This window comes from Zalophus californianus, chromosome 11 (assembly GCF_009762305.2).
Source record: "Zalophus californianus isolate mZalCal1 chromosome 11, mZalCal1.pri.v2, whole genome shotgun sequence".
Classification (NCBI taxonomy): domain Eukaryota; kingdom Metazoa; phylum Chordata; class Mammalia; order Carnivora; family Otariidae; genus Zalophus; species Zalophus californianus.
The window spans coordinates 20,493,515-20,519,977 of record NC_045605.1 but is presented as its reverse complement, the minus strand read 5'-3'; the positions used below and the strand labels follow the sequence as shown (position 1 = coordinate 20,519,977).

The 26,463-nt window shown below is 54.5% G+C and overlaps 4 protein-coding genes across 7 annotated transcripts in view; 2 read left to right on the top strand and 2 right to left on the bottom strand.

Annotated features, from left to right (window-relative positions):
- LOC113914047 (endothelial cell-selective adhesion molecule-like) overlaps positions 1-3,775 on the bottom strand; it is a 29,669-nt gene extending 25,894 nt beyond the window's left edge. For 2 of the 3 annotated variants that reach the window (XR_004819407.1, XR_003517353.2), the window contains exon 1: positions 3,696-3,775. The gene's annotated coding sequence lies outside the window, so the exon portion shown is untranslated. The remainder of the gene's footprint in view (positions 1-3,695) is intronic. The other variant, XM_027578791.1, reaches the window with a different exon arrangement.
- A 101-nt stretch (positions 3,776-3,876) lies between these two features.
- On the top strand, positions 3,877-12,151 carry ESAM (endothelial cell adhesion molecule). 2 transcript variants are annotated; one of them, XM_027580218.2, is made up of 7 exons: positions 3,877-4,099; positions 7,561-7,748; positions 8,824-9,025; positions 9,222-9,377; positions 10,589-10,711; positions 10,992-11,118; positions 11,329-12,151. In XM_027580218.2, the coding sequence occupies exons 1-7, from the start codon at positions 4,030-4,032 to the stop codon at positions 11,642-11,644; spliced, it is 1,182 nt and encodes a 393-aa protein (XP_027436019.1). In that variant the 5' UTR covers positions 3,877-4,029; the 3' UTR covers positions 11,645-12,151. The 2 variants fall into 2 exon arrangements, with proteins under 2 accessions (XP_027436019.1, XP_027436020.1); XM_027580219.2 differs by lacking the exon at positions 10,589-10,711.
- Positions 12,152-13,109: 958 nt separating this feature from the next.
- Positions 13,110-18,088, top strand: VSIG2 (V-set and immunoglobulin domain containing 2). Its single transcript, XM_027580220.2, has 7 exons — positions 13,110-13,440; positions 13,986-14,149; positions 14,758-14,965; positions 15,726-15,884; positions 16,804-16,923; positions 17,040-17,184; positions 17,926-18,088. Exons 1-7 carry the CDS (start codon positions 13,380-13,382, stop codon positions 18,056-18,058), a joined length of 990 nt encoding a protein of 329 aa, XP_027436021.1. The 5' UTR covers positions 13,110-13,379; the 3' UTR covers positions 18,059-18,088.
- A 97-nt stretch (positions 18,089-18,185) lies between these two features.
- Positions 18,186-24,937, bottom strand: NRGN (neurogranin). The gene is made up of 4 exons (XM_027580222.2): positions 24,743-24,937; positions 19,870-20,096; positions 19,598-19,615; positions 18,186-19,200 (listed from the first exon to the last, which is right to left on the bottom strand). Exons 1-2 carry the CDS (start codon positions 24,755-24,757, stop codon positions 19,875-19,877), a joined length of 237 nt encoding a protein of 78 aa, XP_027436023.1. The 5' UTR covers positions 24,758-24,937; the 3' UTR covers positions 18,186-19,200; positions 19,598-19,615; positions 19,870-19,874.
- Between the last annotated feature and the right edge of the window lie 1,526 nt (positions 24,938-26,463).

Sequence of the window (26,463 nt, the reverse complement as noted above, 5' to 3'; positions counted from 1 at the left end):
TTTGAAAAGTGGCTGGGATATTCCTTCTGACCCTACGTACGTGAATGTGTAAGAGATGTTCATTCTTCATCTTTACACTCGGTCGGCAGGGGCCACTCCCTCAGAGTGTAAGTGGGGACTTATTGTCCTCACGCTGTTCATTAAAAAAGAGAAGATGTAATAGAAACATCCAAAAACTTTTTAAGTGATCCGCAGTAAAGGAAGTAGTAAGGGATCAGTCCATTAGCAAAGTAGCTATCCCATTTAGACCTTTCAGGGATTTCTTTGCATCAACTAGCACTCCACTTAAAGGTTAGTGCTCTTGGCTAACAACTAGTTTACTGCAAGGGCAGTCAAGGGTCACTTTGGTCTCATGGCTGGGACTTGTTAGATTGAAGGTTTATCTTCAGTGATTCCCTCAACATCTCTCAGGTGCTCTCCTTTAGATGGACTGCAAATCCAGGTAAGAGCTATAATTTTCCCCACTTTTTTTATACTATTGAAGATAAAATTGCATATTGATTAAAAAAAAAAATTCTCCTTTCTACAACCCGAATGGCCTCAAAGCAGTGATTTTTCTCATCCTGATACCTCTAGGTTGGTTGATGCTTATTTTTCGATGGTTGGAGAGCGTATAATCAATGGGATGACTTTTATTAATGTCATTTTAGTCTATGTTTAAGGAGTTGGCTGTTTTCTGATATGAGCTGCTAAAAATGGATGCTAGTTGGGGCCCCTGGCTGGCTCAGTTGGTAGAGCATGTGACTCTCGATCTCGGGGTTGTGAGTTCATGCCCCCACATTGGGTGTACAGCTTACTTAATAAAACAAACAAACAAAAAAATAAGTGGATGCTAGTTCGGGGAGAGTATAAATATTCTTGGAATTCGAGTGTAGCTCTCTGGGCGCAGTCGATACGTATGGGCCTTAGGAAATTCTCCTGACTTTGCTTTTCTTTGGAACTTGGAATTACAGACCTGAAGGCTGAGGCTCCATTGACCATCTTTTAGCAGTAATTTCTTAATATTCAGTGCTAAGTGCTGCAGGAAAAAGCATTACCAGTACCACATGGCACCCCCCAAACTTTGCCACCGACCAACCCCAAAGCCAACATGCTTCATGCATTTTTTTTCCCATCCCACTTTCTGTTGCTGTTGAGTTACTTTCGGGAACATTTGGTGAGGGTGTTTCAGATCTACCTAACACTACTGAGAATGGGGCATTTCTAGAGCAACATGAGCAGCATGGAGAAGGGGGCCGAGACTGGATCCTGGAACCAGTATGTTTTCACCATCTGACCCGGGATGAGTGAGCAGTAAGGGCAAGAGGAAGAAACAGCACTGGGAACTGGAAGCTTGGAAAGAAAGGAGCTTGCTGATAACTGAATATCCAGTTTCTTTGGCCAGAACAATCTAGAAGAGAGGATAGCAGGGTATCCTATAACTCTATGAGCACTACTAAAGACAAAACGTGGACCTTAATGAAGCCTTAGAACTGAGTCGGGGGGATGGAGACACTATGTTCAAATGTAAGAATTAGCATGAGAAGGAGCTTTGAGAGATGAGATGAAGTATGATTGGAAGAAACGCTAGTGACCTGCATGTCTCTTAACATATGAAACTATGAACTCAGCTCTCGCATGCAACATGTTTATGGAAGCAGTCTCCAGGCCACTCCCGGGTTGTCTGCCCACATTCTCATTTTACACAAGGGTAGAGAGCAGTGTCATCCTAAAAGGCATCCTGGCAAAAACTTTGAGAAAGGAGTGGAGCTGCTCTGCTAACTTCTGTCACTTTGACTGACTCGGGGTCAGCAGAAAGAAGTGGTTGGAATAGGAGTTAGAATGGGAGATCTTTTGGTTGGGGTGAAGGCAGTGAAAGAGTCCTAACCGGACGGCCCCTGTGTTACATGGAAAGATTCACCACCTACACATCTTTGGTTGCAGCTTTACTTCCGATGTTGCAAATTATTTGGGATCTACTTTCCGAAAAAGTTAGCTACAGAGGGTGTGCATGTATATACATACACACACAGAGTGAATATATAGCACTTGATAGGGATGAGCACGGCCCGTGTCATCAGAGGCTTTAGCATTCCTGGGATACAACCAAGAGACTTTGCACTACCTTTCTTGGAAGGAGTTACCTATTTGGGGTAACTTAACCCTAGTCTGGAAATGAAGGAGGGATGTTTACAGGAGGTGGTTTGCAGTGTAAACTAAGGAAAAATTTGAGTGTGATAGAAGAGGAAAACCAAACCAACAATCCCTAGGCACACTCTCTCTCTCCCTCTCTCTCTCTCTCTCTCTCTCTCTCTCTCTCTCTCTCTCTCTCCTTGACGATCCAAGTTTGTAGATCCTTGCATAAGGGTATGAGACCTGGCAGTTGTCTGTTTCTGTTGCCTTTGCTCCGGCTCAGCTGCCAAGTATTAGATTCCAGGGGTTGCATGAGCGGTCTAGTGTTTGCACAGGCATTTCTCAAAGCCACTGCCTGGCAGGTATTTGAAGAGCAGCCACACAAGTCACACCAGGCAGAGGCATCCCAGAGAGTCTGTGGGGCATGCAGGCACCAGGACCACACTTGGTGTTAAAACAGCAGAACTGTGTGGAATAAATGGGATCGCAGGCCTGGCTGCTTTTCTTCCCAGTCAACTGCCACCCGGAGCAGGCAGCGCCAAGAATTCGTTGTTATGCTTTCTGCCCCCAGTGACCTTTGCTCGGTGGTTAAGCTGGTGCCCGAATGTTTGAAGTTACCTGTATTTGGGCTGTTGGACTGAGAAGCAAGAACAGGTGCGTGCCCTTCTGTGAGGGAGCTGCGGCCGCCAGAGGGCGCAGAGGTGCCTTTGGACCGACGGGAGGTAGTGGGGTGGGCCGTGGGGGCGGGGGGGACGGTTAAATTAAATTCACAGCGAACGAGATCTGGTCCCGGGAATTAAAGGATCAGAGCGGGGCTGATGGCGGATGGGGGGCAGCGAAGATACGGGGATAAGGAAACGGGGGGCTTTGTCCGGTCTACCTTCTCACAGCCGCCCGCCTCTTCCCCAGTCAGCATAAGGCCCATAAGCCATTCTTTTCAGAGGCGAGGAGCTGGGAGCCGGGCTCCTGTTTCCTCAGTTTCCTGCTCAGCTCCTGGGGCTTCCTGACGCCAGTCCTTCCCCTACTCGGGGTGTGAAGCACAAGACCCGGTGACCTGGGGCCTGGGTTTCAGGGATTCCCTTCTCTCCGCCGCTCGCAGGTGCAGACGGTCCCCGCGCGCCCCGGCTGGCGCGGCTCTGGGCCTTTCCCGGAGCATCCGCAGGGGTCCCTGCGGGGCTGGGCGGAGGCGGACTCGGCCGCATCTCTTCCCCGTCCGCACCTCCCGACCGGCTCCGGAGAACCGGTCCCCCTCCCGCCGCTCCGCCCCACACCCTGAGGAAGCCCAGTGGCTCCGGGACAACGCGGCTCCCCTCTTCCTCCTTCAGGAAGGCCGCCCCGCTTAGGCGGAGGACACGGTACCCCGAAGCTCGGAGCGGTGGTCCGGCCAGAGCCCCGGCCGGCTTAGGTGTCAAGCGTGCGGGCGGCTCCTGGACGTCGGAGAGTTCCCCAAAGCTCCCTCCGTTCCCCGTCTTCCTTCCCACCCGCCGGCGGCGGAGGGGGAAGGGTATGGCCCCAGTGTGGCAGTTCAGGACCCTTCCCTTTTCCCCTGGCCCCCGGCCGGCTGTGGGGGCGCCGCGACTTACCCGACCCCACCCTGCGTCCTGCTCGGGTGGAGGCCGCGAGATCCGGCCGTCGGAGCACGGGAGTCGCCCGCCCCCCCCCCCCCGGTGGCGGGTCACCCGCACGCCCCGCCCGGGAAGACCGCGACCTCTCCGCCCCCTCGAACGCCCCGCCCCCCTGTCCCCGTCGGTCCCCACCCCGCCGGCGGGACACACGCGCACAGATTCTGGCTAGAGCCGCCCTCGGTGTCAGTGGCCGGGCTCCCGCGTCCGCCCCAGCTGCCGAGACGCCTCAGCACCTGTCGGTCGGTGTGTCCCGGAGCCGGCGCCCCTGACTCCGTCGGGGCCAGGGAGTGCCATGGTTTCCCTGCCCAGGCCCCCTGCGACCAGCTTGCTGCGGTTTTTGTTCCTGGGGCTGACTACCCTCGGTGAGTGAAACCTGGACGGGGAACGGACTTGAGATGGGTCATGGGATGAATCCGACCCTGAGGGAGGTGGTCTTGGGCACTGATGAAGGACCTGGATGGGTGCTGCCTCCCGCCTCTGACTCTTGCCCTCCTCCCCCCACACTCCTTCCCCCATCTACCCACCCAGGGCATCACTGGCTGGTGTTGACTTCTGTCTCCGCTCTGTCCCGACAGCTACCACTTTGGGCGTGGACTGTGTGTGGTAGGGGAGAGGGTCTGGGTAGACCTCTATGTGAGTTGTGGGAACCATTCCTCACCAGCACTCCCCACCTCCACCCCGCAGAGCCAGATGAGCTGAGCTGCTAGATGAGACACTGGCTAAAGAGCTTAAGGACTTAACTCCAGCCCACACCCCCCACACAACCTGATATGCAAGAACCCCCAGGAATTCCCTAGATCCCAGGCTTGACAAACGCACTTCACATCAATTCCCCAGCCCAGATCCACCCTCTAGCCCCCTCCTGCTTCCTGCCCTGGGAATAAAGGGAAGTGCCCCGAAAGCTTGACCGTGAGGTCACTTGGGACACAGGAAATGGGGGAGGGGTTTGAATGCCTAAAGGAGCAGAATTGTGACCCCCCTCATGAAGTCCACCACCCCCATTGGTTCCCAGAGCCAAAGGGACAAAGGAAGTAGAGAGGAGTTTCCTCAAAGAGTCAGAGAGGAAGGGCGCTTCCTTAGAGCAAGTGCTTAAGGAGTGTTGAAGGCTTCCAGTAGCTCCCAGGACCTGGGGATGGCCCGCTGGGACATCTGGAGAGTAAAGCCCCAGCAAGAACTAAGCCCATTACAAGCGTGTTTCACTTCCTCTGGCTCTGTCTTGCCATCTCTTTTCAAGGATCCCCAAAAGGGTGAAGGGTGAGTCTGTCAAGGTCAAATTTAACTCATTTCACTCAGGTTGGAAGTCACCAGATACAGAGAGACATAGAGTGAAATTCAGCCACAGTGATGGGGACCACCTAACTCTCACCCATGCCCCCTTTAGCCTGATTCATGCTGCAAGGGTTTGGGGGCATGAGGTAATTAGGGTCCCCAGACGAAGAGGGCTCCAGAGGAGCCCACCTGCCACACCAAAGCCGGGACAGATTTCTGTCCTTCTAGGCTTGGTGGGCCTGCTCCAGGATCCCTTAATCTCTCAGCCGCCTTCTCCCAACGTGAACTCGGCACCCCTTTCCTTTCTGCATTCTATCCCAACTTCCCCATCTCTCTGCTGGGGCATTTAGGAAGCAAGGGAGAAAAGTACAAGTTCGTTGCTTGGGCCTCTCCTGCACCTCTCCTGCAACTTCTTTTTCTATCCTAACTCTGGTCCTCAGTTTCCTCAACGACAGCCCAGGCTCAGCGTCCCGACCTGGCCGCCCCCCCGGGGGTTGCTGACCGCCCACCCGCCACTCGGGAGTTAACCGGCACTCGGGGCCAGGGCCCTGGGGGCAGGCCCCGGCTCCGCTGGGCTCGGCTGGACTGGGCTCTCGGGGAGGCCCGTTCGCTCCGCGCTCCTCGGTGGCTCTGCGCTGCTGCCCCTGGGGCGTGAGAAGCCCGCGGGGGGAGTTTCCCAGAGAAAGGGAGACTAAAAATAGTAGCCCCGGGGAGCGGGCCCATTTTTTGTGCTCCTTCGGCCCTTGCCGGCTCCCTCACTCTGGTCTCGGAGTGGGCCAGAAGGGTCCCTTCCTTGGGCTGCTCCTGTGTCCTTCACTCGGACCCAACCACTCCGCTGTCCTCGCCCTATGGCACCACGGACCCCGCGAGCTACAAGGGGCTTCTGCTGCAGCGGACACCCAGGCCCGAGGGCGGGGAAGTTTCGGGCCCCCTTCAGCTCCTAGTTTCCGACTGGGGCGTAGGACGGGGAGCATTTGTCCAGACCCCAGGGAGTCCATCATTATCTTTCACCACCGCCACCCCCACCTTTCGCAGCGAAAAGGGTCAATGCAGGACCTGGGGGAGGTCGCTGGGGGTGCCCGCGGCGAAAGAAGCTCGCGCGTCTCCCGCGCCCCCAGGCAGGTTTCCCGACGGGAACCGTTTGTGGCCTCTCGGGTGTGCGCGGGAGAAAGGCCGGGAAAGATCCGGCACCGCCCGCAGGCCTCCTGTCGTCCCGGCCTCCAGAGACCTGCGAGCCGGCCGGGTCCGCCCCGGTCCCCAAGGGGGCGTCGGGCTCCTTGAGGCAGACGTTGTTTTCGCCTGTAGCGCCTCCGGTCCAGCGGCGCCCCGGTCATTGTCTTCTGGCTTATCACCGGGCACCAGTTTCCCGCCCGGCCCGCTGGGACCCCCGCCAGGAAATGGATGGGGGGCGGGCTGCGAAGGCCAAGGAATAGGGGTGGGGGTTCTGTAAAGACTCGCAGCCGGAAAGCCGTGGGGGTGGCTCGCATCCTGGCCGGCTCCGCGCCGGGGCCCTTACGGGCCTGCAGCCCGGCCTGGTCACCACGCGGAGATGGCGTCTTGGACTCCAGAGCGCGGAGGCCAAGGACTACGGTGGCCAGCCTCCTCGGGCCTGGCCGCTCCAAGCCCAGGGTTATTCCTCCCAAGGGCTTAGGATTCGGCTGCTCCATTGCCTCTCTGAAGGGCAAAAAGTGAATGTTTCTGGACGCCATCGCGCAAGCATTGGTTCCATCGTCCTCTCCTTGAAAGCGACACCCCAGTACACCTCCTGAACGCCAAGCACACACAGACAGATGACTTGTACTTGACTGTCGGGGTAGGGGGGGCCTTCATTGGTGTTCCAGCTCTGCCGTGATTTCCTGCGACCTCACAGGACTCGCCCAGATAGCCTGGACCCCAAAAGGGCTCCTTTCTGGGCCTCAACTCTCGGCTTTCCCCAGGGGAGGCCCTGGGTCGGGACTGAGAGGGAGGCGGGGGAGCACTGTCGTCCGGCGGTCAGCTGGAGCGCGGGGCGGCTCAGGTCTCTCGCTCGGAGCTGTTAGTTCAGAACGAGCCGCGGGTTAATCGCTAATCCGGCGGCCTCCCAACCCCCTCCGCCCGTCGGGTTGAGAAGCAGGAGCGGGGAGCGCTGGCGGTATCCTGACCAGCGTCGCTACCCCCTCTTGACTCTCGCCCGGGGAAATTGGGGGAGCAAGTGGGCTGTGTAGAGTGCAGGTTAAAAGTATTCAACCTGCCCTTCCTCTTAGAGGTCTTCCCCCTCCCGCCCCTGCCTTGGAAATCTGCCCCCTCTTCTTGGTGCTCTGAAATCTGCTCCTCTGGATACAAATAAACGCAGAAACGTGTCCCTATCCCCTGTTAGGAACCGACGGGCTGAGGTTACGGAGAATAAGCTCCGATGAAAGCAGGACGCGAGGTCAGCAGTCCCTGGGCAGTGTTTGAGGCCCACAGAGGTGGGACCCTGCGAGGGACGTCGTTTCTTCCCGCCGCGCTGGGCGAGGTCCACTGGCGAGCGGGGAGCCAGTTCCTCCGCGCTCACGCCTCCTTGCTTTGTCCTCAGCGTCCCCCTCGCAGGCCCAGCTGCAACTCCACGTGCCCGCTGGTCTCACCCGGTTGAAGGCAGTAGAAGGAGCAGAAGTAGTGCTCCCGGCGTGGTACACCCTGCAAGGGCAGGTATCTTCGTCTCAGCCGTGGGACTTGCTCGCTGTGATGTGGTTCTTGGAGCAAGAAGGGAAGGATCTGAACCAGGTGAGGGAGGGAAGCCTCTCAGCCAGAGGCTAGCTACACCCTGTGGCTGAGCGCGGGGAAGGGCTGGTGAGAGTGGGAGGACTGGCCAGGGAAGGGGGGACCCGGAGGGAATTTCAGGAAAAAGTAAGGTCCTCCTCAGCGGCTCAATTTTTGTTCTGACCTTGGAGGCTGCCCCGCAAAATTTTCTTTTCCCCAACTTGCCCTAGAAATCCAGTACACAAAAAACACAGGAAAGTGGAAAGGCATTTTGCTTTGCTTTGGGGGAGGGGCAGTGAGGATCGGGGTTTGAGGACCAGGAAAGTGTTAGGGCAAGTTTCACACAACTTGAAAAAGTTGAGCATCTTCCTATTTTCACCTTCTTAATGCCTTGGATACTGTCACAGGCCACTTCTCTTCCCGAATCTGTCCCACTGCCCCTTTACACACTCCTTTGAGAGACAAGGGGCAGTCTGCTTTCCCAACCGTACACCTACCCTCCTTCCTGATACCAGACTTCTCAGAGGCAGATCTACCCAGAAGCCAATGAAAACTTCATTTTCAGAGCCCCTTATTTGCTCGGGCTCCTCCCAAGTTCTGGAAAGTATTTTCTAGAGGTCATTTGATAAATAGGGGGTACGTATGAGAGAAATTTGGATTGCAGAGGTAGATCCAGGTTTCACAGGACCTGAGTTTATACATGGGGAAGGAGGGACATCTTCAAGAAAAAGAAGATTATTAAAAGATTTTTTAAAAAAATTCTTTGATCTACCCCTGCAATCTAAGTTTCTTTCATAAATACCCCCTGTTTACATTATCCCTCACCATTATACCACCCTTCTAAACACCCCAAGTGGAAGATGAAGAGACAGAGCATAGGGGATCAAGAACTGCTGTGGGGAGGAGGACCCAGGGGCAGTGAGAGGGAGCCTAGGGAGACAGAGGGTGAACGGGGAGCTGGGACAGGTTAGAGGGGTGAGTACAGGGGAGGAAGGCTTGAAGACTGTCAGTCTTGTGTGTGGTGGTGGGGGGGGATTAGCCGAGCCTGTGGGCACAGGGCACACACGTAATAATGGGGAGGCATCTTGTCCCACACCAGGTGTTGGCGTACATCAGTGGGGTCACGTCAAGCAAACCGGGGGTCTCCCTGGTCTACTCCATGCCCTCCCAGAATGTGTCCCTGCGGCTGCAGGGCCTCCAGGAAAAAGACTCTGGGTCCTACCGCTGCTCTGTGAATGTGCAAGACCACCAAGGCATCAAAAGGAGCCACAGCAGCAAAACTCTAGAGCTCAGGGTGCTGGGTAAGTGAGAAGCGCACACTTGGCAACACCTTCCCCAGCCCCAGTGGAGGCCAGGCAGCTCTCTCTCCCAAATGGCTGACTGTAAGGGTTAGAGGAGGGCAGACAGAGTGACAGAAGGGGGGGGGTGTTTGGGGGTGGGTGGGAGGGATCTGTTGGTCCCTTGGGGTTGAGTTTTTAACCTGTCTCCCTGCTCCAGTTCCTCCAGCTTCTCCATCCTGCCGTCTCCTGGGTGTGCCCCGTGTGGGGACCAACGTGACCCTGAGCTGCCAGTCCCCAAGGAGTAAGCCAGCTGCCCAGTACCAGTGGGAGCGGGCACCCCCATCCGCCCAGGTTTTCTTTGCACCAGTTTTAGGTGAGGGAGCTTGAGGCTGTGGCTGGGGGAGGGAAAGATGAGAGGCACCAGAGGGACTGGGGTGAAAAGGGGAGGCAATGCTGCAAAGTCCTGGGGCGGAGGAGGCTGTGGAGAGAAGGGGGGGGGGAAGAGGGCCCAGCAGGTGCAGCCACTGTGTTGGAGGCTTACACGTGCTGTAAACTTACGTTACTGAAGAGGCTCTGGAGCTAGATAATCTGCATTCAAATTCTAGCTCTGCCATTTACTAGCCGCGTGACTGTGCTTCCATTTGTAAAACGGGGATGTCAGAGCCCTGATTTGAACCCATTAGTTATAAAAGATGTTTTGGGACAACTGGGACATTTTCAATATGGATGATTAGATAATTAGTATTAGGTATTAGATAATTCCTTTAGAGGATTATTAACTTATCAGATGCGGCAGTGGTATTGTAGTTATGTGGTCTATGTCCTTATTTTTTGGAGACTCATGCTGAGCATTTATTTTTAAGTGTCTCACAAGAAGAGAGAGAAATGAAGTAAGTATAGCAAAATGTTAGCAATCATTGAATCAAAGTAGTGGGTATATGGATTTTCATTTCATCCCTCTTTCTACTTTTCATGTGACCATTTTTATAATAAAATTATTTGTATTTTTTAAATAGTGCTCAGCTCATAGGTTTGTTGTGAAATTTTCGTAAGTTGGTACGTGTAAGGGACTTAGTCTCTGGCACAGAGTAAGCGGCCAATAAACTTTAACTGTTAATAATGATTATTTCATATAATTCTTTCAACACCATCAAGGAGGTCATATTACCCCATTTTACAGATCAAAAAACTGGGACCCAGGGATAGCAAGCAACTTGTTTAAAGTCACATGGCTTGTTCTGGAGGTCAGGTGTTCTGATTCCTAGCCTAATGTGTTCTATCTCACCACACCGCCAATCCGAACTAAAAGTAAACATGGTGTTGGGTTTTTCTGGGCATCAGTTCCTCTCTGAATCTTTTTAGATATCAGTCAGGGACACTGAGCGGTGGAAATGGGGCGTGCCATCGAGTTAGCAGTTCTGTACTCAGGGGCAGAACCCAACATGCTGGCTATCACAACTTTTCCCACCGTGAGGGAACAGACAGATGAGTCTCCCAGAGAGTCAAAGAGGACATTCCAGAAGGGACAGAATTTTTTCAGTGGGAAAGACGGTCCCTGGACTGATGGCCCAATTGTGTCCATAGATGCCATCCGTGGATCCTTAAGCCTCACAAACCTTTCCAGTCCCATGTCTGGAGTCTATATCTGCAAGGCCCACAATGAGGTGGGCAGTGCCCAGTGCAATGTGACCTTGGAAGTGAGCACAGGTCAGTGAGGGGTAAGTGTGGTTAAGGAGAAGATTGGACGCTGGTGGGGGTGGGGTCGCAAGAGGAGAGGAGGCCTGCCTGCTTGAGGCCTGTCATTGTTAACAGGACAAGGAGCTTGTCCTGGTCAGATGTTTGTACAAATGTCTGGTCACTGACTGACCATTTTCTGCTTGACAGAAAATGGAAGAAGAAAAAACTGTTTATGGTGGCAGTGGGGTAGAGGGATTGGAGGGGGTGGGGACCAGCTGGGGGTCTCCCTCTGACACCAAGGCTTTTCCAGGGCCAGGGCCTGCAGTGGTTGCGGGAGCTGTTGTGGGCACCCTGGTTGGCCTGGGGCTGCTGGCTGGGCTGGTCCTCTTGTACCAACGCCGGAGCAAGGCCCTAGAGGAGCCGGCCAATGATATCAAGTAAGTGTGTCTGGTCTCTGCCCGAACAGGGTTCCCTAGATTCCCTTGGCTGGGAGTTTGGGCAGCTGTCTGAAACAGCATTCCATTGGGTGGATTTTAAGGGAGGGGAGAGGAAGCGGTGTCTGAGCGGGGAGTAAGACAAAGCATGTAGAAATTCTCCCCTCTTCTCCCCTCCAGCTTCTGACCTCTTATTACTTCTTTGATCACTAGGGAGGATGCCACTGCTCCCCGGACCCTGCCTTGGCCCAAGGGCTCAGACACAATCTCCAAGAATGGGACGCTTTCCTCTGTCACCTCAGCACGAGCCCTCCGGCACCCCCAAGGTCCTCCCAGACCTGGTGCACTGACCCCCACACTCAGCCTCTCCAGTCAGGTCCTGCCCTCACCCAGGTTGCCCAGGACAGATGGGGCCCAACCTCAGCCAATATCCCCCAGCCCTGGTGGGGTCTCTTCCTCTGCTCTGAGCCGCATGGGTGCTGTCCCCGTAATGGTGCCCGCCCAGAGTCAGGCTGGGTCTCTGGTGTGATGGTCCAGCCACTCATTAGCTAAGCCATCTGGTTTCTCTCCTTCCTATAGGGGTCACCCCTACCTCAGAGGCCTGAGTCTTGGGGGACCACCTTCCAGACCTCCAGTCCTCTGCCCACACCTTTCTTTACTATGGGAAAACTGAGTCTCTGTTAAGATCCAAACATTCAGGAAGTAGAAGAAGAGGAAGTGGACCTCAGATTAGGAAGAGCACCCGCCCCCTCCCCCAGTCCTCCTTAGGACTGCAGGGAATACTGCTGAGATAGGGCCCTGGTAGGGACTGCCAGTGAATGAGTCCTCCAGGCCCCCTTGATCTGTATTCCACCCCATCTAACAGCATCCTTCGCTCCCACTCCAGCTCCCTGCATTCATATAACCTGTCCTGCTGGCTTGGTTGGGTTTTGTTGGGGCAGGGGATAGGGAAGGTATTTTTTAAACTAACTTGAAATGTGTGTTTTTGTTTTTATTTTGCAAATTTCAATAAAGATGCATTGTGTTTGTATGGAAAGTAGGAGTCAAATTGCCTTTTCAAACCCCGGAGGGCTTCTCCAAACAGCTTCCTGAAACAGCTCTTCTAGAGTCTTTAAAAGGGTCTTTTGGTGGCGGCACCTGGGTGGCGCAGTCGGATGGACATCTGACTCTTGGTTTTGGCTTGGATTGTGATTTCAGGATCCTGAGATGGAGTCCCGCAGAGTCTGCTTGGGATTGATTCTCTCTTCCTCTCCCTCTGCCCATCCTGCTTGTTCTCTCTCTCTCTCTCTCAAATAAATAGATAAGTCTTAAAAAAAAAAAAAATAAAAGGGTCATTTGCTATCAGGTGGCATGGGGAAGGCCCCAAAAGTCTGAGGCCAGGAAGACCCTAACCCACTTTGAGCAGCAAGGGGATGAAACCCGGTGCCCTTTCTGCTAGGGCTTGAGTACTCACAGACTTGGGGTGTGGGTGCTCTTCATCTCCTGCTTCCTCTTAAGGGCAGGAGGGAGAAACCTGACTTGGTCTTCCCTCTCCTAGACCACTGAGTCCTTAACAAACACATCTTCTTGCCTTCCAGTGTGGTGAGGGAAAGCTGGACATAGGATGGGGGGTGCAGGCGTGTGCCCCAATTCTGCCACACCCTTTCCTATCAAAGGTGGGGTCTCCTCCAAGACTCAGTTTCTCTGCCGAGAAATGGAGTGGCTCTGGGAGCGGGGAGCTGGCTTTAGTTTCCATGGAGACTCCTACCTCAGCAAGCGGTGATAAAGGTGCCAAAGAAGGACTCTCAGAGAAAAGAAGGACTAGGAAGGAATAAGAATCTCGGAAAGGGTCAGAAAGGATCTTCTGCCTGGGGCTCATGCTCCGGGGCGGGACCCCAAAGTGGTGATGTCCATTTGCCGACTCAGGTTATTAGAATGCCTCCCTTTTCTTCAGGGGCCACTCTTTGTTTGTCTACAGAGCGCTCCAGATCTGATCCCTTTCCCCTGGGGTGGCCACCCAAGCCCAGCCCTTTTCCCGGGGCCTGACAACTTCAGAAATTGGGGGGAAGCGGTCGGAAGAAGGGAGTAGGGCTAGAAGGATTCCAGTATTGGGGCTGGAGGAGGGAGGAGCATTTCCTTACCTGAGGGCACCGGCCTCTCCCCTTGTTTGCTCTGAGATAACCAGTCTCGCTCCTGCCCTGCATGAGGAGGCCGCCCTGTGGGCTCTGCCTTCCCTCCCCCAGACCCAGACGCTCAGACCGACCCGCAGACGGCTGGACTTGGCCATGGCCCGGCTTCCGGGGCCCTTCCTCTGCGGGGCCCTGCTGGGCTTCGTCTGCCTGGGCGGTGAGGAGGCGGCGGGCGGGACCACAGTCAGAGCTGGGGGGCGAGACGCCTGGCCTCCGGGCTTCTGGGGCCGGCTCAGTCCCGCGGAGCGGGCTGGGGGTGGCCCGGGCCGCAGGGGCCGGGGGTCCGCGGGGCGGGCCTAGGGAGAGGGCGTCGAAGGCCGGGCGGGCGAAGGACACAGTCACGCAAGCCAGCGGGCAAGTTGGGCCTCCCCGGGAGGGTTTAACCACCACCGGACTATTGTTTTCCTTTCCCTGACAAACACACCCTCATACCTGGCCCAGTCTCGGGCCTTTTACCCACAAAACCCCGGCCGAGATGTGTGCTCCTCCCTCCCGGCAACCTCAGGTTTCGAGAAGGGAGGGATTGAGGGGAGGGAGCTGAGCTCTGGAGGAGGGAGGGAGGCCTTGAGAGCCGCGGGTTGGGCCGGACCCCAAGACAGCCACCGGGATTCGGGGCCCGAACCTCCACTCCACCCCAGCCCCGGGCCTGGCGCCCTCCGAGCGCTTCTCCCGCCGGCCTCCCCTCTCTCTGTGTCCCCCCAGCCCCTGGGCTAGCCGTGGAGGTGAAGGTACCCGCTGAGCCCCTGAGCACCCCCGTGGGCAAGACCGCAGAGCTGACCTGCAGCTACAGCACGTCGGTGGGAGACAACTTCGCCCTGGAGTGGAGCTTTGTGCCGCCTGGGAAGCCCATCTCTGAGTCCCACCCCGTGAGCTGAGAGCGTTGCGCTGGAGTGGGGCGGCCCTCCCGCCTCTTGGTGGGGTTGGCTGGGAGAAGCGGGAACAGGAAGGCCCACCCAGGATGAGGGTGCGGGTCACAGAGGGTGGGTTTGGGGATCGGCATACTTGGATGAAAAAAAGAGTGGACTCTTTCTAGATCTTCTTAGGACCACAGTCTGCATGACTCCCTATGCCATATATGGCTCTGTATATCCAACCTCTCTCCCCTAGCTCCTACAAGCAACTCCCCTATCCTAGTGCAGTCCCAGTTTCAGTTAATAAACCCATTAATGCTAAGCTCTGGTGATTGTTAGTAGGATCAAATGATGCCCCTTCCAGGAATATTTGCATTAATCTCCCCCCTCAGATTAAGAGCGTGCCTAGCTGAAAGCAATAAAACTAGTTTATTTAGCCCTTGGGAAGGGTTGGTATTTGGGGACAGATAGACCTTGCTGGTTCTGGCTCCAGAGCATCAGCTTCCCTGTCTGGTATAAAAGGAGGGCCTCTAATACTTTCTTACACCTGCTTTGGAGAAAGGACTGTAGAGTTGATGCCAGGAAGAAAAAGGCACATATGTGTGTCTTCTGCTTCTCCCCAGATCCTGTACTTCACCAATGGCCATCTGTATCCAACTGGTTCTAAGGCAAAGAGAGCCAGCCTGCTTCAGAACCCCCCCACAGGAGGGGTGGCCACCCTGAAGCTGCCTGATGTCAACCCCTCGGACACTGGAACCTACCTCTGCCAAGTTAATAACCCGCCAGATTTCTACACCAATGGGTTGGGGCTCATCAACCTTACTGTGCTTGGTAAGGCAGGCTGGGGACCCACCAGCCACCCATGTACTGAGAAAGATTGCACTGGCCCTGCTAAGTTCCCTCCCCCAGATCCCTGATTTCCACCCCAAGGGAAAATACCTCCTTCCCAAAGTCCTCCACCCTCCCCAAAGAATGCCTCTTCCCTCAGTCTCCAGTCACAAAGAGTTCAAGAGAGAGAAAGCTCTTCCCATATATAGGGATCTGAGTCATGCCCCGGACAACTCTTTCTTTGGGGGAACGTCCCATTTGTAGCTCAGATTCTGTCTCTCCGTAGGTTAGTGGCAGAAAAGGGGAGTGGCCATTAAAGGAACAAGGGCCCCTGTCACTAGGCACCAACCTTGTGTTCAGAATTTCCATCTCACTCCAACCCAGAACCTGCTCAGAGATGAGCAAACAGAAACTATGAGAGAGGCTGGGGATGTCTAGGTGGAAAAGTGAAGATTTAGGAGGTGTGTAACAATTGCATTCAAGTATCTGAAGGCTTGTCCTGTGGAGGAGAGATTTTTCATTTCTCTTTGTGGGCAGAAATTGGGACCAAACGGGTGGATATTATATTAACACAGATTTTGGCTCAACACGAGGAAGAATTTTCTATCAGAATTTCCAATAGTGGCAATCATTTCCTGGGGATGCAGTGGAATGTGAACAGAAGTGGACTACTATTTGGTGGGAGTACTGGAGCAGGAAATCTAGCACATGATGGGGGGGTGGGGCTAAAAGATGGCTAAAGTACTTTCTGTGATTCTTGCAGTGCCCCCCAGTAGTCCCTTGTGCAGTAAGAGTGGTCAGACCTCCGTGGGGGGCTCTGCTGCACTGAAGTGCAGCTCTTCCCGGGGAGCCCCCAGGCCAGTGTACAACTGGGTACACCTTGGATCTTTCTCTACACCTTCTCCTGGCACCATGGCGCAAGGTAAGGGCCTGGGGCAACAGGGAAGAGGGGACTCAGGACCTGGGCACACCTGGTCTCTAAACTCCACACCCCCTCACTTATCGGTTCTGTGCCTGTGGATCCGAGGCAGACCGCTGTACCTTTCCCTGCTTCTTCCCTGCGGTCCTGTATTGCTCCCACCTGTCTGGCTTCCTGTGGTCTGTGGCTCTGTGCTCCTGGCAGCATTTCTCAAGTTACATGTACTCCTGGTGTCTTGGAAGACAGTGGAAGACAGGGGGAAGACAGGGGGGTCTTCGATGATTCCCACTTTTGGGGATTTCTTGAGGGTCACAAATCATTTCCAAGCTTCCCAGAGAGGAAACTGAGGCAGAGTAGCATGGACTGGCTTGAATCATTTAGTCGGTGTCTTGGGAGGAACCAGGTAAATGGGTAAGGGTCTTGTCTTCTCAGCCTCCTCATGTTGGTTCCAGCGCCCCGTCCCTTGCCCCAGCCCCAGCACGCCCCTTTATCAATCCAGAGAGCCCTCTGGATCATCTGGTGTGTGCTCTGCCTTCTAAAGGGAGGGTAAGCAGCTTAGTAAAACATTTGAGCTACCCCAGAAGGTACAGTTTCTAGCAATCAAGCCTTCCCTTCACCTCAACCAGGAACCTTACATCAGCCAGTAAGCATCCCACCCCAATCCTACGAGTGTGCCATCTCCCCCTCCCCTGAAAACCCAGCTGTGCAAGGTGGAAAGAGCACAGAAGTGGCAGTGACTTTGGCATTTCCTTTCTGGGTCACCTTGGACAATTATTTTCCTTCTCTGAGCCAGGGTCCCCCCTAATAAATGAGGTGAGTCCCTTCCTGACAGGATTGTGGTAAGGATGAAATATGTTTTCATCATAGTAGGTGCTCCCTGTGAGCTGAATGAATGATAGAACACTTCCTCCTTACCCTCTAGATGAGGTGTCTGGCCAGCTCATTCTCACCAATCTCTCCCTGACCAATTCTGGCACCTACCGCTGTGTGGCCACCAACCAGATGGGCAGTGCGTCCTGTGAGCTGACCCTCTCTGTGACTGGTAGGGGATGCTGGGCAGAGGCCCGGCTGGCAGGCCTGGGCTGGGGAGGCTGCATGAGACACCTGGGGAGAGACCAAGGAAGGTCTGCCCCTCCGAGTTCCCTGTGTTCCCTTTAGACCCATCCAAAGGCCGAGTGGCTGGGGCCCTGATTGGGGTGCTCCTGGGTGTGCTGTTCCTGTCAGTTGCTGCATTCTGCCTGATAAGGTTCCAGAAAGAGAGGAGGAAGAAGCCCAAGGAGACATATGGGGGTAGTGACATTCGGTGAGCAGGAGGGCTGGGCGGGGGTTACAGAAAAGGAGAAAAGGGCTTGGGTTATGAGTAGGTGACTTCAGCCCTCAAACTCTGACATATTTTGGGTTGTTTGGGGGTAAGAAGTGCTGCTCAGCTCTGGGATTCGGTGGTGGGGGTGGCAGGTAGAGCAAGTGTGCTTGTGTGTGAGCGATGCGCAGGGTGGGGACTTGGTTCACCGCTTCCCTCACCCTCCTCACACTTAAAAGAATTTTTAGTTTTTAAGTCCTTTATATATATATATATATATATATATATATATATATATATATATATATATATATATAGGATATGGATGCCAAGAGTTGGATTTGTCCTGAACCTTCAACTGAGTTTAGTTCTTCTGTGTGGGGGAGTAAGGAAAGGACAGGCAAAGCTGCCTCTGTCACCCATTAGCTATCAGTCGTGGGGTCCAGAAGAGGGCTCAGAGCAATATTTCTCAAAGTGTGGTCTTCAGATTCCCGGGACAGAAAATACCAGATTCCGGCTACTTCCTATTCCTTCTGAGGCAGTGTGTGTGTGTGTGTGTGTGTGTGTGTGTGTGTGTGTGTGTGCGCGCGCGTGTGCGTGTGATGGGACCTGGAATCTTCATTTCAACCCAAATTCCACAGATGATTTTCATGCACAGTAAAAATTTAAAGTCTTTAGGTTAGAGGATGGGGGGAATCATTTGAGGGATGCCCCCAGCATTCACTAAAAATTTTCTTATATCAGGGAGGATGCCATTGCGCCTGGGATTTCGGAGCAAACTTCTGTGAGACCTGATTCTAGCAGAGGGCTCCTGGAGAGGCCCCCCTCTGCCAGTAGTGTGACGACCACCAAGTCCAAGCTCCCTATGGTTGTCTGATTTCTTCACCTATCCTTGAGGGGGAATATCAAGAATTAAAGCCTTTGGGTACCATATTGTCTCCCTCTTCTTTCTGCCGGCATAGCAAATTCCTCTAGGCGGCACAGAGTGTTACCAGTACGCGAAGGAATGGGCTTGGAGTCCTAGAGGAGATGCTGTAGGTGGGAAGTTTGGTTGGCTCCAAGAGAGTAGGTTTTAACAAGGTCCTCTTCCCATTTTCCCCATCCTCACCTCCACTTTTGGGTTTGGTCAAGTGAAATTTGCTCAAGCTTCAGGCGATGGCCTTGTGCACCCAAACTCCCTCCCGTCCGGCACCCTCTGAATACTTGGACATTCCTCTTTATTGTTCACATTCCAACCCAGCACGGTCACATGCACACACGGAGATAAAAATCCTTCGGGCCACAGCCCCAGGAGCCCGGCGGGGGGCGGGGCTAGCAGGGCGGGGGCGGGGCCGCTGCAGACTCCTCCTACCGAGCCTCCCAGGCGCTCGGCGTTTGCATAAACAAGATGAGAGCTGGAGAGGTGGCTCTCGGGGTGCGCTGGGGCGAAGGGAAGCAGATTACAGGCAGGCATGGGGTTGGGGTGCGAAATAGGTACTTCCCTTACAATCAGAGCAGGAGGTATCCAACACCATAAAAACCCTCTTTCCCTCTCTCCTCGCCCCAGAGCCAAAGGTCTGGGGCTAGGCTGGGGCGCGAACAGCACAGAGACGCAGAGCGCCCCCTTTATCTGCGCACAGAACGAAAGGACTTTTTTTTTTTTTAAGTTAGTGTACTTGGGCGACGCTTAGGGCGCCCTCCGCAGTGCGCGCAGGGAAGTGCACGGAGGCTGCGGAGGCAGAGCTGCATGCGGGGTGCGGGCAGAGGTGGGCGAGAAGCAAAAGAAGGAAGATGTGAGAGCGCGGGGTTTGGGGCTAGGGTGGGAAGGAAGGGCGAATGGGGACCATATTAGACTGGAGGACTAACTAAAAGGGCAGGGACTTAGCGACTCCTCGACGGAGACTGCCTGGGAGAGGGAGTCTCTGGGGACGCAGGGAGGGCTCCTGAAGCTGGCAGGCTGGTGGGAAGGAGAGGATCACAAACACGGCAGGGAAGTCTCGTCACTGCGAAGGGGACGCGGCATCCATCTCTCCTTGGCAACTGAGGACAGAGAAGGTCTGAGCACCTGCCCTCCCGGGTACTTCCTCTCCCCCTTCCTTCTCCCTTCCTGAACCAGGACACCAGGGCGGGGAGCGCCAGGGGACCCCAGTCACCCAGAACCCCCACCCGAGTCACTGAGCTGAAATAAGCCCGTGGCCAGTGCGTGTGTGCGCCGCAGTGTGTTTATAGCCTCAGGCCGGGTTTGTGCAGCCAAATGGGGGTGGCTGCGTTTCTGTGTTGGTCCAGGTGTGTTCCTGTCGCACGCAGCCTCAGGCGTCCTGATGTATCAGAAAACCCGTAGGCTGGAGGGGGTGACGGCGGGCAGAGGGAAGGGTGGGGGATTTGGTCCTTTTCTCCCCCTCAGGCCTCCCACCCGCTTCCGAGTCTTATTAATTACCTTTGAAAATGCTCAGTTCTTCGGTCCAGGGCGGGGCAGAAGCGGGGGAGGAGAGAGAGGAACAGGTGAGCTCTCGGAACCCGCAGCACCCTCAGCCTCCTCCCAGCCACCCACCCCAGGTCTCACCTGGGAGCCCCCGACCCTTAGCTCCCTCTCCACCCCGCAGCCCGCCCGTAGTCTCCGGGCTCCTTCGGAGGGGGAGCGGGGCCGCTCGGCAGGTCCCGGGTTTGGGAAGGGGGAACCTGCCGCCCGCCGCGCCCCGCCCGCCTCACCTGGCCTAGTCTCCGCTGGGGCCGCCGCCCGCGCCTCCCCGGGCGCCCCCAGCTCCGCCCGTTCCCCCGTGGCCCGGGCCCTTCCGGCCGCGCTCTCCACTCTTTATCTTCTTCCGCGCCATGTGGCCCCGGAAACTCGCCTGGATTTTGGCCGCCGCTGCGTTGGCGCCAGGATCGTCCAGCGGGATGTCTAGGATGTCGTCGTCCGGCTTGGAGCACGCGCTCTCCTGGGGGCGGGGCAGGGGGTACTCGTGGGGTGACTGCGATGAGACCCCGACAGGGTGGGGTAGGAGTAGAGCCTTGGGGGGGACCGACGCGCGAGTGGGAAGCGCAGAGAGGGGAGCTACGGGCGTGGGGAAGGACTGAGCAAGGGCCGCGCGCGCCGGTGTGTGTGTGTGTGTGTGTGTGTGTGTGTGTGTGTGTGTGTGTGTGTGTGTGTGTGTGCGCGCGCGCCTCCTGGAGAGCGGCAAGCAAAAAGTTAGGGTCATGGTCAGGTGGACACAGCTGTGTTTCCAACTCAGGAAAGAGTCGTGCACGGTGGGATGGGGTACAAGGCAGCCAGATAGCCCTCAGTGAGCTGAGCGAAGGGTTCATCACCAGCGGTCCGAGCTGGAGAGCGGCAGAGCTGATGGAGGGTGGGCTGGGAGGCGCAAAGTAAACAGCAGCAGGGACTCCTGGACGTGGCTGCCCCTCCCCCCTGTCCTCAGAGGGTGCCTCCAGATCAGAAGGGCCCCTTCTGAGTCCAGGGTTCCCTGGGACAGGGTGTAGAAGAATCAGGCCAGTCCCTTCCCTAAGTAAAATTGTATCAGAGCTCAAAGCTGGAATTAGGGTGAAGGTGGGGCTAACCCCTGGTGAGTCACCCCCCCCCCCCCCCGCCCCACGTAGGGCTAGAGGCCCAGAGACTGCTTTGCCATTGATTCTTCCTTTTCCAATGCTCCCCAGGAGGTACTCAAACACAGCAGAGAGGAGGTGGTCTGGAAGAAGCTACAGAGAAAAGGCTTCACTCCAAAAAAGACAAAGGAAAGATAAGGAGGAGCAAGAAGCCCTTGGCCTTGTGTGCTCCAGAAGAAAGGCGTGATGACTATAGCTACCCACTAAGTACTTCTCTTGTTCCTGGCACAGTAACATGGTGTTTTACAGACGTTATTTTATTTAGTCCTGGCAAAGCTATGACGCACCTTTTATTGTCATCCGAGTTTACCTCTAATAAAACTGATGATGTGTTTATAAATCTTACATGATGTTGTACAGATAGTTACTAATGGACCTAAGATTCAGACCCTTGTATGTCAGAGTCCAGAGTATATTTTCAACCCCTGTTCCATGGATAAGCAAAGGCAGTCAAGAAAATGAACCAAGCTCTACCTCTTGTTACCTAATGCTTTCTTGTCTCAGCTCCTTCATCTGAAATCAGGATCATTGTATGTACCTCTATGGGTTGCGAGGAAGAATAAACAGCATGATATACATCCAGTTTCTTGCACAATCTAGTTGCTCAATAAATGGTAGCTAGTATGATGATTCTTTTAATTAATAAGTTGATGTGAAATCGTTGTTTTTATAGGCCAAAAAATAAAACAACCCCAATTTCATATGGTTCAGCCTGTAATAATCACATCCACCCCCGGGCCTCAGGTTTCTGTCTCCCACAGCCTGCCCTATAGCTGAGACAGGCAAAGGTTAGGGAATAGATGGTATTGATTTTAGAAGTAAGGCTCTGGAATGGAGAGGGCCTCAGTCCCTGAGCCCCTTTGTTGCTTAATATTACGCACAGCATTAATGTGGGTTGGGATGCATATGGTTACTAGGAAGTTAGAAAGGCATTTCTCTTTTGATCTGGCCCTCTGGCTTCTGGGAATTCTCTCCTCCCCCCCACCCCCACCCCAAGGACTTCTGCTTTAAAAATGGCTTCCCCTCATCATCTTCGCAATGCTGTTTTTATTTCCTGGGCCTCAGTGTTCTGCAATTTGTGCTCAAGATGCCCACAATTGATTTAAATGCTGTTAAAGGGAGTTATTAAGAAGCCCGTGTGGTTGCGGAGGGGATTGGCACTCTTTTTGTCTTCTGCAGGCCTAGCACTCCCTCTCTGACGTCTTATTCTCCACCTGTAATCAGAAACAACTCTTGTGTCCCTTGATTCCCAGAGCCCATGCCTCTCTTGGGATATCCTTAGGGAACAGAGGTTCTCCTCAATGGAGGACAACGATTTAAAACCAACCAACCAACTAACCCATTCCTGACCCACCTATCCTTGGCCAGCAGCTATGGAGGAAGGGGTAGCTTCCCCCAACCGTGCTACGACCAAACTGCTGTCTCTACCCACCTCAACCGGATCCAGAATGGAAACCCAGAACAACTGGCAGACCCATCCAACACACTACTCCTCCCCCAAATCAGCTCCCTCTCCCTCCAGCTGAATCCTCAGGGCAGAGCAGCTAGGTGGCCTGTCCACAGGCAGAACTGGAGAATAAAAGGAATCCAGGAAGGGTCATGGTTCTGGGCTGGTGCCTTCTAAAGCCTGAGAGCTCCATATGAACCAGCAGTGGAAACGTGCGCTAGAGGGTAAAACAGGAACCATGGCTTCTGGTCCCAAGCGGGCGTATCACTTCACCTCCAGAGGTCTCAGTTTCTTCAGGCCGCGACTGGAACTTGGCCTAGATGGATACATTCTTTAGGTCCCCAATCCTAAAAGCCTTAAGAATTATCCCCGCTGGGGCGCCTGGGTGGCTCAGTTGGTTTAAGCCTCTCTGCCTTTGGCTCAGGTCATGATCCTGGAGTCCCAGGATTGAGCCCCACATAGGGCTCCCTGCTCAGTGGGGAGTCTGCTTCTCCATCTGCCCCTCACCGCATTCTTGTGCTCTCTCTCAAATAAATAAATAAGTAAATCTTTAAAAAAAAAATTATCCCTGCATATTGCTTACTATATGCCAGGCCCTGCGCTTTGCACACATTACCTCACTTAATCCCTACTTCAGAGGTCAAAAAACAGCCTCAGAGACATTTTGTAACTTACCCAAGGCCACAGAGCTAACAAACTGTGATGGGATTCGGAAGCCTCAGGGCAGGTAATTATTTCTATGAGTTCAGCTAGACCAAGTCAATCAGACTAAGCAAAAGAAATGAGTGGAATCCAAAAAAATGTCTCTTTGCCTTTTCATAGTAAGTGAATGGAGGGAAGTCATATATATGTGACTATGTAAATCAGCAACTGGTACATTTGAATCAGCAGCTCTGCCTCTTAAAAAAAAAAAAAAAAGCTCTGTTTTCTTCTCGAGCTTCCTTACCAAGGGGCAAGAAGGAAATAAGGCAGGACTAACCGTTTCCCAACACCAGGTCAGATGGTCAGCAAGGAGAGCCCCAGAATGAAAGATACAGAGGGTCCTGCCTTGGGGTGCCTGGCTGGCTCAGGTGAGAGGGGTTGGTGTAGAGGGGGTTGGGCATAGAGCTTACTTAAAAAAAAGAAAAAGAAAAAAAAAGAGGGCCTCCAGACCCCAGATGCACTCTGTTCTCTACATGTCCCAGCTCCCTTCCAGCTCTCAGTCCACCTCCACAGAATGGGGATGGGGTAGGAAGACGCTCAGCCCCAGCCCTGTCCCAGCCCTCTGCCAGTCACCTCTTCTTTATTTTCTTACCCCCCCCCCAGCCCCCCGAACAGTCTTACAAGGATGCTGTCTCTTGCTTAGTCCTTTAGCCCTGCAGATCTGGGACAGCGCCTCACAGGGTTGTTGTGATGATTAAATATGAAGTTAATATGGTAAGCAATCACAAATTGACCAATATTATTGATGTTAATGAATCAAAATCATAATAACAACTGCAGTGATTTACCCCTAAGTTCTTTCTGCCTCTTGGTACCCAGACATAGGGAAGTCTCACCTCTTATAAACTGGGCTATTCTTTCCTTCCAAACCTCACTTTTTTTTTTTCTTTTGTAAGCCATAGGGTGGAGGGTGGGGAGCAGGCAAAGTCATAACCTCTTGTATCATTAGCTGGTTGACTGAATGACAGAGAATGCAAGGACTTTGGAGTAGTCTTTCTCCATATGTAGGGGCTAAAAATAAATAATTAAAAATAAAAAATAAACACATTCGCTATATGTATGATCGCTGTATCCCTCTAGGGTATAGGTCCTGTGCCAGGCGCTTTCGCACCCAAGTCACCTTAGCAGCAATCTACTTGGGCATCAGGCCCTCACAGCATCCAGGTCTCCGTGTGGGCGCTGACAAATTGCAGACATTTCCTTGCCTCGCCAGCAGGGCTCCCTCGCGGTCACTTCACCCAGCCCCCTCCGGGGCTAGAAGGCGTTGAGGGACGGGCCAACCCCTCCCCAGAACCACACTGACTAGGCTCTCTGCTGCCCATCATCATTCCTGAGCTAACCAATATGAACTGCCTGTCCCCCGCCCCCGCGCTGTACACGAGGGTCACGGAGATCATCCTGCCTGCCCACCCACGGCAGTGGCAGCGGGCTGGGGAATGGGGTGAGCGCGAAAGCCAGGGGAAAGGAGACCGAAAGGAATCGCCGCAGCTTCGCTACAGTTTACAGCGTCTCTCCGGGGGAAGTTCCTCTTCTCGTCTAACCTGCAGCTTCGCTGCTGCAGAGCCCTGCAGAGTCCCCGGTCCAACCTGGACTGCCTGGCGGATGGGCGTCCAGACGCCCCCGCGAGTTGGGGAGCATTTTTCCTAGGGCTTCCAAGTCAGGCGGGTACCTTCCACCACCCGCCACCCACGTCTCAGCAGGCACCCTTTATTGCTCCTGGGTCTTCTGCACCCTCAAATGCACTTCCATCCCTTACTCTCCCTCCAGGGGGTTCTTGGGAGCCCCTTGCCCCAGATCAAGCTGAGTGCCGGTCCCCCCGGCCCTCTAACTTACGGTGCAGCAGTCCATGCTGGTGTTGGGGGTCCTTGGCTGGGGCACAGGCTGGCGCAGGGCGGGGGTGGGGTCTGTGTGGTGCTGGGTGGGGACTCTGGGGCCTTGGGATGCCCGTTGACCAGCGCCGAAGCAGCCGCTCTGCTCTCGGGTCCTCTCTCCCGCGCTCCGCTCTGCTCGCGAATGTAACCTGAGCCCTTCGGTCGAGAAGCCAATCAGGAGAAGGCTCGGGCAGGGCGGGCGGGGATTTTGCAGGGAGGACCACGCCCTCTCCCTGCTCCCTCCGCCTCGCTCCCCCTCCTGCCCCAACCCCTCCGCCTACACACTTACATCCATTCCTCCTACACACCCCATCCTCCCAAATTCAACCCCCTTGTTTGCTGAGGCGGCAGACTGCCAGGCAGATGTATGCCGCCGCGGGCAGAAGGAGGCCCCCGACATCCCGGGCACAAACACACTCACATCTGGCACAACACCCCTCCCACCCATATGTGGAAAACCACGCACCCCTCACCCACCTCCCCACACTTCCACAACTTAGCTAGAGTCCCAAATATGGCTCCCTCTAACTCCTCCTCCCATCACCCCCGCCAGTCCTCAAAGAAAAGCCCCCTAAGACGTGCGTTTAAAAAGTCCCATCATCACTCTGCTAAGGAACCAAGAAAGCTGTCAGTACAAAACCTGAGGGTGAGCACACATAAACACAAAAGCTCACAAGCCCCACTTGTGTATATGTGGTACTGCCCCGGCTCGCCAAAACGTGCACTGCTGCATGCAGACCCTACAGACACAACCTGGAAAAATAACTACACAGACCTTGTACACACGCTGTGCTGATAAATGCAGACGGGTGCACGGCCTGCATAGGTGGGTAATCACCCTACCCGCGAGGTCCCCATTACCTATCTATCATCTATCTAATGTATGTATTTATGCGTGGATACTAGCTTGGGAGAAATACCCTTCCCTCCCACTCCGCAGTCCAGAATCTCCCTAACCTCTTTTTAAAAAAAATAATTTATTTTAGAGATAGAGAGAGGGGGAGAGAGCAAGAGAGAGAGAGAGAGAGAGAGAGAGCGAGCAAGGGTGGGGAGGAGCAGAGGGAGAGGGACAAGCCTACACCTTGCTAAGCGGGGGTGGAGGCCCACGTGGGACTGATCCCACACCCCGAGTTCAGGACCTAAGCCAAAACCAAGAGTCCCTTGCTCAACCTGCTGAGCCACCCAGGCGCCCCTCCCTAACCTCTTGATCCATTGCTTCAGAGTAAAACAAAAACTGGCCACTCTCACCTTGCCCCTGGGAAGAAGAAAAATACCTGAAACCCTAGTATTGTGAAATTTAAAAAATGGTTGTCTTTTGGGTCCATGGTGGAGGAAGGATGTGGGCTTTGTGAGAGGCCGGAGAAGGGAGATATGGGAGGAATATCGCGGAGCAGCCTGTCTGGGTAGGAGAGTGGGCAGTGTGGCATGTTAAGTGGATAGAGTAGGCCACCTCCGAAGAAAATAGAAAGTCTTTCTCAGCTAAGGTCCCAGAGGAGGGGAGGCTGCTCAGGCAGGTTGACTGAAGCAGAGCAAGGTGGGGGAAAAGCCCTGCGGCTCTGCTTGGGACAGGGGATCCTGGAACAGTACCGCAGTGAATCCACAGCCACTGGCCAGTCCTAGCAGGGCTGCTGCAGTCTTCCTTCCTACCTGAATGGGCTACAGGCTTTGCCGGCCAAAGGGAAA

What these genes read in the sequence shown, in the direction of transcription:
- VSIG2 (XM_027580220.2), top strand. Translation starts at nt 13,380, where the DNA reads ATGGCCCGGCTTCCGGGGCCCTTCCTCTGCGGGGCCCTGCTGGGCTTC. An exon ending in GGGCTTCGTCTGCCTGGGCG is followed by an intron (nt 13,441 to 13,985) that starts GTGAGGAGGCGG and finishes GTGTCCCCCCAG; the next exon opens with CCCCTGGGCTAGCCGTGGAG. An exon ending in TATGGGGGTAGTGACATTCG is followed by an intron (nt 17,185 to 17,925) that starts GTGAGCAGGAGG and finishes TTCTTATATCAG; the next exon opens with GGAGGATGCCATTGCGCCTG.
- ESAM (XM_027580218.2), top strand. Translation starts at nt 4,030, where the DNA reads ATGGTTTCCCTGCCCAGGCCCCCTGCGACCAGCTTGCTGCGGTTTTTG. An exon ending in AAGGGAAGGATCTGAACCAG is followed by an intron (nt 7,749 to 8,823) that starts GTGAGGGAGGGA and finishes GTCCCACACCAG; the next exon opens with GTGTTGGCGTACATCAGTGG. An exon ending in TTTCTTTGCACCAGTTTTAG is followed by an intron (nt 9,378 to 10,588) that starts GTGAGGGAGCTT and finishes TTGTGTCCATAG; the next exon opens with ATGCCATCCGTGGATCCTTA.